Source organism: Marmota marmota, unplaced genomic scaffold, assembly GCF_001458135.2.
Source record: "Marmota marmota marmota unplaced genomic scaffold, marMar, whole genome shotgun sequence".
Classification (NCBI taxonomy): domain Eukaryota; kingdom Metazoa; phylum Chordata; class Mammalia; order Rodentia; family Sciuridae; genus Marmota; species Marmota marmota.
The window spans coordinates 529,467-541,075 of NW_026000261.1; the positions used below are offsets into that span (position 1 = coordinate 529,467).

Sequence of the window (11,609 nt, forward strand, 5' to 3'; positions counted from 1 at the left end):
TATATATATATATATATATATATATATATATATATATATATATCTTATTATAAGTATATCTTTACATATTATATATATATATATATATATATATATATATATATATATATTCTCTATTCCATTAATATCTTTGTCCCAATACATGTCTGTTAAAACAAACACACATTTAGCCATTAAAATATAGAAATAGAAAGCATGTCTTTACATTTCCATATCACTTAACATGTACTAATGCTTAAGTATTCTTTGTATTTTTACCTGTCAAATTCGGACTCAGTTTCCGGTGATGATTTGAATCTTCCTCCTGGTGAATATCTTCGATATCTCTCTGATTGGCCATAAGATCTCCCTGATTGACCATGATATCTCTCTGAATGATCATGATATCTCTCTGAATGACCATTAGATCTCTCCAAATGACCATGAGATCTCTCTGAGCGACCATGAGATCTCTCTAAGCGGCAACGAGATCTCTCCAAATGACCACGAGATCTCTCCGAGCGACCACGGGATCTCTCCGAGCGACCACGGGATCTCTCCGAGCGACCACGAGATCCCTCCGAGCGACCATGAGATCCCTCTGAGCAACCATGAGATATCTCTGATTGGTCACGAGATCTTTCGGATTGGCCACGAGATCTCTCTGATTGACCATGAGATCTCTTGGATTTGTCAGGAGATCTTACTGATCGGCTATGAGATCTCTCTAAGTGGCCTCGATTTCCTTCTGATTGATGCTGTTTTTCTTCTGATTGGCCTTGATTCCTCTCTGATTGGGTCTTATTATTGTCATTGCACTTCTCCTGTAAAGGACCCCAATTACACAAAACAAATGAAACATATGCTCCACAATTTGATTAAGTCACAATGATATTTCTTAAGACCATTTCTATGGGCAATTATTTCTTATGAAAATCTACCGTGATTACTTTTTATATACTAGTTTTTAGAACTACCATGTAGAATAGCTCTGTTGTCCCTTGTCATTGGCACAAAGAATATTATGCAAATAAGACTTTAATAAAATGAAAATATGGAAAATTAGTCGCTTTATGAATTTTAATATATTCCAAGATCATGTTCTACCTACCATTTTCTGGATCTATATTTTGTTAAAGAAACAAAGATCGTATGACTTTATAGTTTAGGATAGGCAATATTTAATAATATTTCATAGTATACATCCTTAGGATCAAATACTGTTTTTGCCAGCTTGATGATAATTTAAGAAAACAATCTATAAATTCAATATAAAAACACTTAATTCTAGAGAGAAAAACAAAGTGCAGGAAAGAAATCTATAAAGGAAGCAGAAGGTTGGCTTAATACTGTTCAAGTAAATTAACCTGGTAATGACTCAGTCTTTCTATCTTTTCAACTTCTAAACCAAAAGGCAATAGTGTGAATCAGCCAAATGGAAATAATGAAAAGTTTGACAAATCTCTATGATGTTACATAAAATAAGTGGATAAAGTTATATGAACTGTGCTGAGAAATCAAGCTTTCCACTAGCAAATGTTGCCTGGCAAAGAAAACATGCCCTAGATTTGGCATTATGCCTTTCTTGTATTACACTGCCAGAGGTGAAAGCAACTGCTAAATAGCAGGGAAGGCACCAGCACAAAGAATATTCTGAATAGAAAGCGTCAATAACATAAAAAATATGAAAAAAATATTTACTAGAGCCTAAGGCCATAGACACTCCCCAGCATTTCTACTGAAAAATCTAAACAAGTAGACTGGGTGAAATACACATGTACCTCTTCTAAGTGAATAGTATTGGGAGCACGGTGGCTCAGCAGAAAAAATAGGATTGAGGCCTAACTCCTGAAAACTCTTCTCAAAGGAGTTGTGGTCCTTTCATAAATGTTTACAATACAAAATAGTTTCAGGGGCCATAGAATACCTTTCTAGCATGTGTGAGGCACTGGGTTCCATCCTCAGAACCACATAAAAATAAATAAAGCTATTATGTCCATCTACAACTAAAAATAGATAGATAGATAGATAGATAGATAGATATTCATGATTAAGATATAGCTTAGTGGTAGAGTACATGCTAAGCATGAATGAATCCCTGGGTTTAATCTCCAATACTCCCCCCAAAATAAATGTTTCACCTTTAGAAAATGAAATGCACATTAGTTATCCTTCCTTATATGCAAGCAGAAACTTCCTATCAAAAAGAATTATGTTGAATAAATACAATTTTATCCTATTTAGTAGATTATTTATCCTATTCTTGGTAGATTAAATCTTTCAACGTATATAACTTGCTTATTAGAGTTGCAAGGCATTGTTGGGTGCAGTGATGCACACCTGTAATCCCAACTACAAGGAAGGCTGAGGCAGCAGGCTCACAAGTTTGAGAACAGCCTTGCCAACTTGAGACCCTGTCTTGAAATAACTGGGAATGTGGAATGTGGTAGTGCACTCAGCAAGCTTGTGTTAGGACCTGGGTTAAATCTCCAGGATCAAAAAAAAAGAAAGAAAAAGGGAAAGGAGAAAGAATTGCAACACACCATTAGACACTAATTATTCTATTTATTGGTAAAATAATTATGGTTAACTTTCTTATATTTCTTTACTGTATTTTTGTGATGGGTTTTGCTATACTGACAGTCTCAAAAGTTTCAAAAATGGGGCTGGAAGCTGGGAATGGTGGCATACTCCTGTAATCCCAGCAGCTCGGGAGTCTAACTAAGGCAGGAGGATCTTGAGTTCAAAGCCAGCCTCAGCAAAAGCAAGACACTAACCAAATCAGTGAGACCCTGTCTCTAAATAAATACAAAGCAGGGCTGGGGGTGTGGCTCAGTGATCCAGTGTCCCTGAGTTCAATCCCCAGTACCCAATTGGGGCTGGGGTTGTAGCTCAGTGGTAGAGCGCTTGCGCTTGCCTAGCATGTGTGAGGCACTGGGTTCCATCCTCAGCACCACATAAAAATAAATAAATGAAATAAAGGTATTTTGTCTATAATTTTTTTTAATTTCAAAAATATGAGTTACATAAAGATACTATCAATTTGAAAACAGTTTTACAATATTCAGTTTATTTCTGCATCATGGACTGTATCAAAAAAAGCTCTCATTCTTCTCTTTTAAAAAAAATTATTTTTTTAGTTTTAGGTGGACACAATATCCTTATTTTATTTTTATGTGGTGCTGAGGATTGAACACAGTGCCTCATACATGCTAGGCAAGTACTCTACCACTGAACCACAACCCCAGTCCAAGCTTTCATTCTTCTTTCCAAATTTTATCCCAAACCTCCTCATCCTACAAGACATAAATCAAATGTCATCTCTTCCATCAGACTTTCTGAATTCTCCCCAGTCAGAATGCATTACTGCATCTCTATAATGTAGAACATATACTGTATTAGAACATGTATTTCATCCTGCCTAGCATTACATTTCTTTCTTCTCTTTCTCTCCTACTACCACATATGGTATTTGAAGCAGGCTGCTTTAGTACCATTCGGGGGCTGCATAGAGTAGGCGCCTAATCAGTATTTGATCAACTTAAATTAATCGTTCAAATATTTTAAAATGCAATATGCTCCCCTCCAAAATAAGTAAATAATTTGCATTTACATAATTTAACAAAAATGGTTTAAGCTGCCAGAACCACCATTTTTTACTAAATGATCACATAATGCCATAAAAAGAATCAGTTTATAGGCCAAGCTGAAACATTAACACCAATGTTAGCTTATAAATCTGGAGGAGCACCTCTCAAATTCTTGTACAGTGACCAGCTTACCTATAGAAGCTGAGGTAAAGGATTATACAACCATAGTCTGTCCCACTTGTTAGTTCCAGAGTGTATTTCATATTCTATTTCATCTCACTTCTGGTTTTTATAATTAATTTACAAGGCTACTAAAACTTTTTATACTATAACTTAATATCAAACACTCTGTAAGAGGAGAAAAATTAGAATGATTATATAGGATAAGTAACAATAATCTATTTTAGCATTTTATAAATTCAGAATTTCTATTGACCAGGGACTGCCTAGCAGTAGAGTGCTCGCCTCGCACATGTGAGGCCCTGGGTTCAATCCTCAGCACCACATAAAAATAAATAAATAAAATAAAGATATTGTGTCCAACTTCAATTAAAAATAAATATTAAAATAAATTTCTATTGACCAAAAATAACAAAACAACCCAAATGTTTATCACAAGAGACACAGGGGAAAAATCTCAACTAACAAAAATCTAATTTAGATTGTATTCAAGTCACCATGGAACAATACTAAGAAACAATCCCAGCTCTCAATGGAGTGTAAAATAACTCTTAATATTAAGATATATATTAAACTTAGGAATTTTTATATCAGTTAATTCTTGGTATTTATTTACCTGCTCAATTGAAGGCTGCTTACTTAAAGGGCTTTGTCCAGACTTTGCTCCAGAAGGTTCTTCTTGTGATTTTTGATCATCAACTTTTTCGTCAAGCTTGTTTTGGAATTTTGTGCACCCTTTGAAAAATAATTATTTTCTGTATTTTTAGTCAGCAAATTCAACATGTCTTTCAGAAATATTGTGCATGACCTCATTTTAAAGCTATGCACTGGGTTTTGTAAAACTTTTGATATTTCATTACTCTAATATCATCTAGGAGTCTCACTGAATACTAGAACAATCTTTGCCATTTGCCTACCCTAATAGGGTAATCTTCTTTGTGTATAATACCTCAAATTTTACTTCATATGCCCAGTTGGGACACAGTATCTGAAATTAATTGAAGGAATACTCCAATAGAAAAAGAAGAGATAGAGAGAAACTGGCTGCCTTGTATTGATTGTATGGCTATTTGCTTCACCTATCTGCTTTGCTTTGGGTACAAAGACAGCTTAAGAAACAATCAAAAAATATAGATTTTCAAAAGCCTCAAAAAATTAATTTTATATTTGGCTAGGAACATGAGAATGGACCATCTCACCAATCTTGGCTGCTTTGCCCTTATAATAACAACCATTCCTCCTTTTTTCAGAATATGTTAAGCCACTTAAAAGATTCACAGGAGAATTATACTGAAGCTGGGTAGGCAACTCGGAGAATATGTACAATGTTAAGATGGTCTCAACCTTTTCACTAGATCATGTAGAATCTTAATTATTAAAAAGAATTTTCTACTATGGCAATCTGCAGTATATTCATATGGAAATACACTCTCTGAACCAACCAATGTGGTTAGTGTTACAGAGGATATTCTTCATACTCTACCCCAACTGTCTTTGCCCAACAACATTCTTTTTTACAAAATGTGGATGCTGCTGTACCCAGATTATTGACCATGCTTTTAACCTTCCTGCATTGCCTCCTAAACGTGGAAGGACCAACCAACCAGAAATGTACAAAACATTTCTTAGCCCATATGGTTACTTATCTCATCTTGCCCTTCTTTAGTGAAGTAACTTAAATAAATTTAAAAAATTATTTCATTTGACATGGCATAGAGTCCTACCAACCCTATATGAGTCCTTGACTAGAAAAAATAAAATAAGTAAAATAATGTAACTTTACAACAGCATGGCAAGCTCTTGAATTTGCTGACCTTGTCAGTTACAGATATTTCAGACTCCTTACCATGTGTGATTTTTAGTATACTTTACCTTTCTGCCTGCGTTGTCTACGAGCATTTGATCGCCGTTTTGAAGCTGTAGGTTTTTTATTGTTCTGTTTTTTATTCTTGATGTCTTCCACACAGGTAGTTTCTATCCTTTTAAGGATTATAATGTCATCTGTATTAGAAAGTACAGATAAAAAAATGGAAAAAGCCAAATAACAACACTGTATCTCAAGTCAGTAGTCATCATATTTCAGAACATTTAAAAATTTTGTAGATCTGAAAAACGATTTTACTATAATATTAATCAAACTGAAAAACCATAACAAATATCAAACAATACAGAGATTTTACAGTTAGTTTTTGGAAATAAGAAAAACATTCCTGTCAAACAGATTTGTGGTAACTGCACTTACAAAAATAAAAAAAGCTTCCAGATTACAATAGCTCAAGGGAGGACCATTTAAATAAATGTTATTTCAGTTCCAGAGAAATATAAAGCAATAGTATCATTTTGGAATAAATGTAAGTGACAGACAATTACCTACATGTATTTTCTTAAAAAGTAAAAAGGTAAGGGCTGGGGTGGTGGCTCAATGGTAGAGTGCTTACCTAGCATGTGTGAGGCACTGGGTTCAAGCCTCTGCACCACATAAAAACAAATAAATAAGCTGGGCACAGTGGCTCATGCCTGTAATTCCAGTAGCTTGGGAGGCTGAGACAAGAGAATTGTGAGTTCAAAGCCAGCCTCAGCAACTGCAAGGCACTAAGCAACTCAGTGAGATCCTGTCTCTAATAAAATATGAAAAATAGGGTTGGGGATGTGGCTCAGTGATCGAATACCCCTGAGGAGTTCAATCCCCGGTATAAATAAATAAATAAATAAATGTATTGTGTCCATCTACAACTAAAGAAAAACATTTTAAAGATTCTAAAATTTAAAAAGTAACAGTGATAATAAAAAAGAAGATAAGAAAACTAAGAAATTAAAATGGAAGCTCATAAGGGATACCACAGAAGTGAGGAGCTTGTATTACTTGTATTACTATATATCAGGAAGCCTTTATTATAAGGAAAGTTCTTAGGTATTCAGGTAGAAAGCACTTACATGGCATGATTTGAATGATGGGAGACAACCTGATACCTTCCTAACATCTGGAATGGAAAGGAAAGCTCTACAGGTAGAATGTTGTATTGGTAGATAATAGCTTACTTATGTCAAGGCATCTTCAGAAATAAACACAAACTAAGCATTTGGAAGGAGCTAGAGATATTAGAAGAAAGAGGAGGAGTAGGTGAAAACAGCATCAAAGAGTCAGATAGATGCCAAAGATTAACCATTCCTTTACTGTTTTGTTCAGTACTAGTCTTGCCTCAGGTCTCTAAAGATCTGATCCTGATTTTCTTTGAGATGCTGATATCTTCAAAGGTGAAGCTCAACAGTCAATTCAGTGCATTTCTTTTCCTTTTTTGATGGAGTGACAAACTTGCCTAGGATGTGTGTGAGGCTCTGGGTTCAATCCCCAGCACTGCGCTCTCCGCTCCAAATCTGTGGAAATCTCCGGTACAGATTTTTTTGTTTTGGTAGTACTGGAGATCAAACCCAGGACAGCATGCAAGGTAGGTAAGTGCTCTATCACTTAGCTACACCCCTAGCCCCAGATTTTTTTCATATTACAATTATAAGGGAGTATACAAATAGGATATCTTACAGACACATAGGAAGATATTTAAATCTTTTTTTATTTTATTATTTTTTTTTTAGTTTTAAGTGGACATGATATCTTTATTTTACATTTATACGATGCTGAGGATCAAATCTCAGTGCTTCAAACATGCTAGGCGAGCACTCTACCACTGAGCCACAACCCCAGCCCCAGATATTTAAATCTTTAACCTCCTTAATATCCCTGAAACAATCATTACCTAGCTTACAGGGAACCAAAGATGGTGAATTCTAAAATAGGATCACAAAATTGTGGAGAGGAAAAAGTGAAGAGCAAGCTCCTTCCTGGGTCAGTACTTTTCACAGTGACATGAGAACATGCTCTGGGATCAGACTGTTTTGTAGCCCTCATATACAATTCTCAATGACTTCATTTTTCCATTCCTCAGAGTCACTGAAGATAACTTCTAATGGCTAACACTGTCTTAAATATCACACAAAATTTCTTAGGGTTCATGCAGACCTACACTACAGTTGAGAAACATTTACCAGATACTTTTGACTGGGATGGTGGAATGGATAGTTATCTGTCTTAAAAATAACACCCTTCAATTGAATAGTACTTTAAAGTATACAAAGCATTTCTATATAAAAGCTCTTATACAGTACCTAGTATATATAAATAAATAAACAAACATTTACTTTCCAAGTACTGTGCCCTGGCCCTGAAAGATCAGCAGAGAGTATTCTATCATTGAGCTAGAGCTCCACCCCCACTGACTCTCTTTATAAACTAAGTCCACATTTTAAAGGAAACTTATTTTAGTGAAAACTATAAAACTGCCTAGATCACAAAAAGAGGACAAAGAAAACATAAATGATGGGTGAATTTAACATATAATTCAATTATTATTATTTTACAGTGCTGGAGATTAAGCCCAAGGCTTCATGCATGCTAGCAAGTAATTCTACCACTGAGCTACAGCCTCAACCTAGAATCAATCTTTAAAAGCAAATATGTCCAGCAGCTTGGGAGGCTGAGGCAGGAGGATCACGTGTTCAAAACCAGCCTCAGCAACTTAGCAAGGCCCTAAGTAACTCTGTAAGATCCTGTCTCTAAAATATATAAAAAAAGGTTGGGAATATGGCTTAGTGGTTAAGTGTTTCTGGGTTCAATCCCTAGTACACTTCCTCCAAAAACATACATACATATATATAATTTTCCAAGTTAACTTCTGCTTGCTTCCCAATAAAATGGAAAAGCTTTGTATAATACAGATCTTTTATCTCACTTCTTGGAATACTAACTATTCTATTTCTCTTTGCACTTAGAACACTGATATGGTCACACTGAGACAAGCCTGTAGGGCATAGTGCTTCTCTAAACTAATGCAGAATCTAGACATAAGTATTCAAAATGCCAACAGTGATGAAAATCAAGTAAATAGGAAATTTTAATTTTGAAGGCGCTTCAGATTCAAATGGAGAAAAATAATATACTGATATACCTAGCCTAGTTCTCTCATTAGATCAGAAGCCAGCTTGTCACAAGTTATGAAGGATTCATTTCTGTTTTCTGTAAAAATATTAGGATGTCTGTATGGTCTGGCCATTAGTTGATGTTGTAAAGCTGATTGGAATGCCTGCCCGTGCCCTGAACTCACCCATGTCCATTTTTCCCTGACCAGATAACAACCCTTTCCTAAACCTTAGTGACGCCTCATAAATTCTGGCCTTCCCTGGCCGGATAACAAACCTCTCTGAGTCTCTAAGATCTCCATAAATTCTGATGCCGGGGCCAGCAAAAATGTAAACTTGTGTTATGCTCCTCAGAGTGTTGTTATCTGTAACCCCCCTTTGTGTAACTTTTTGGGCTATAAAACTGGGCCGTAAAGAAGCCTCGCCGCTGTCCTTGGCTCCCACGATTTTGATGGGCAAGGCAGCCTGGTCGGTCGAAATAATAAGCTTGCTTTAATTTGATTTTAATTGGAGTCAGTGGTCTTTTCTTGTGTCGTGGTCTAACAATACTTCAGCTATGTAATCCTTTTGTGTGTATGTGTGTGTGTGGTACTAGGATTGAATCCAGGGTCTCATGCCCGCCAAGCACATTCTCTGCCACTGAGCTAAATCCCCAGCCCATCCATTTTATGCTGCATTTTCTGAAAATAATCTAGCATTTGAGTGTTCATAAATGTTTCATATTAAATTCACAAGTGTTCAAATTGAAATGTAATTGAAAAAATGCATTAGGAAAAGATGTCTGTGCCTCCAACTTAGAAATATGCCATGAGACAGAAAAAAAGGCTTTTGTGTATATAGCCTAAGTAAGAGTATCAATGAATTTACAATGACATTCCTTTAATTCTTTTTATAAATGTTTCCTTATTTGAGTTTCCATAGTCCCCTCTAGATCTAAAATTCTATAACAAGATTAGAAAATTGAAGGGAAGAAAGTAGTATAAAAATATTTCTGGGTGGAATGTGATGATCATTATTATCCACAGTACAGGTATGAAGTCACGAATTGGTGTGAATATATGGTGTATACAACCAGAGATATGAAAAATTGTGCTCTATATGTGTAATAAGAATTGTAATACATTCTGCTTCATATATAAATAAAAAATAAAATTTAAAAATCCTGTTTCATAGAAATTCTTTTAGGTACATAGTAAATGTTCAATAAATATCTTAATTCAATTTAATTGGCATTCAATAATAGTGACACTAAAAGGTTTGCTCAAGTGTACCTATGTGGCCTGTATAAAGCACTTAATGTTTTCTATTTTGCTTTTTTTCCTCTCTGAATATATAGGTGTATGTCAAGTGGATCAGAAATAACAGATGGTTTCATAGCAGAAAAAAGAAAAAAATCTGCAAAAAAAAACAAGCTCTTTGATTTTTCAAACATAACATTCTTTTAAAAAATTAATTAGTTAGGGCTGGGGATATAGCTCAGTTGGTGGAGTGCTTGCCTTGCATGCACAAGACCCTGGATTCAATCCCCAGCATCACACACAAAAAAAAACAACTTAGTTAAAAATAAACCCTTAATTAGTTTTTTAAATGTCTCCTAATTATTCACACCCTTGGCATGTGTTTTGGAGTTTGGTTGGTTGGATTTGTTTTTTTACTGAAATCATACATAATTTTAATTCCTGGACTTTGAAATCCCAGACTACCATCCGATTTGGTGCACTGTAAAGGAATTGTAAAACAATATATACAGTGCTAAAAATCAGAGATCTTGTCAGCTATGATTTAGAGATAAAACCCACTTCCTGCTCAGCCTTTCCATAGGGAAGGGAAAACAAATGCTTCAAACCTGGGTAAAATGTCTAAGGACCCTTCCCATGTAAGCTATGAGGTTATGAAGGAGGTGTCCTTAATATAAGAATCAACCCTTTTCCAGGTTCTTGTGTCCTTTCCCTTAGTTTTCAAGATGTATCCTTACAGAGATATGAGGTTTTGCTTATGCTACTTTCTGTAATGATGTCACCACTGTAACTGTAACCACCTGAAAAAAAAGACATCTCAAGGAAGCCATCTCTCAAGAACTATTCTTATCTAGGTATCACCAAAAAAAAAAAAAAAAAAGCCTATTTGAAATTTTGGCCTGAGTAAGTTAGTCTCAGGATTAAAGAAAGGTAACATTCTGTAAACGGTTTTAAAATTGTTCACACTACTTGAGATGCTGCATGAATAATTTTCTTTTAAATGTGTGTGTGTGTGTGTGTGTGTGTGTGTGTGTGTGTGTGGTGCTGGGGGATTGAACCCAGGACCTTACATATGCTAAATATGCCCTCTACCACTGAGCTACACCCCCAAGTCCCTAATTTGTTTTTAAATGGGAAAACAAACATGCAAAATTTATTATGCACCTAAGTGTGGGAGTATTAGACTCTGAATAATTAGATTTTATATAAATTATGTAATTAATTTTCTTATGAAAGGGCTGGGGTTGTTGCTCAGCGGTAGAGCACTCGCCTAGCTCTGGATTTGATCCTCAGCAACACATAAAATAAAATAAAGATATTATTATGTCCATCTACAACTAAAAAATAAATATTTTTTAAAAAATTTCTTGTAAAAAGCATAATCATATTGTATTATGTTTTCCAGTGGGTCAAAAGCTCTATTTTATATTTATAAACATTTAAAAAGCACAATTTTTTTTTTAATTTTTTATTGTTGGCTGTTCAAAACATTACATAATTCTTGATATATCATATTTCACACTTTGATTCAAGTGGGTTATGAGCTCCCATTTTTACCCCAAATACAAATTGCAGAATCACATCAGTTACACATCCATTGATTTACATATTGCCATACTAGTGTCTGCTGTGTTCTGCTGCCTTTCCTATC

General features: G+C 35.0%; 1 protein-coding gene across 1 annotated transcript in view; it reads right to left on the reverse strand.

Moving 5' to 3' along the window:
* Nucleotides 1-254: 254 nt before the first annotated feature.
* The window catches only part of Luzp4 (leucine zipper protein 4), a 35,182-nt gene continuing 23,827 nt past the window's right edge, over nt 255-11,609 (reverse strand). Inside the window, 5 exon segments of the mRNA XM_015497954.2 lie at nt 255-358; nt 361-494; nt 496-803; nt 4,366-4,484; nt 5,622-5,750. Coding sequence (XP_015353440.2) covers nt 255-358; nt 361-494; nt 496-803; nt 4,366-4,484; nt 5,622-5,750 — 794 coding nt within the window.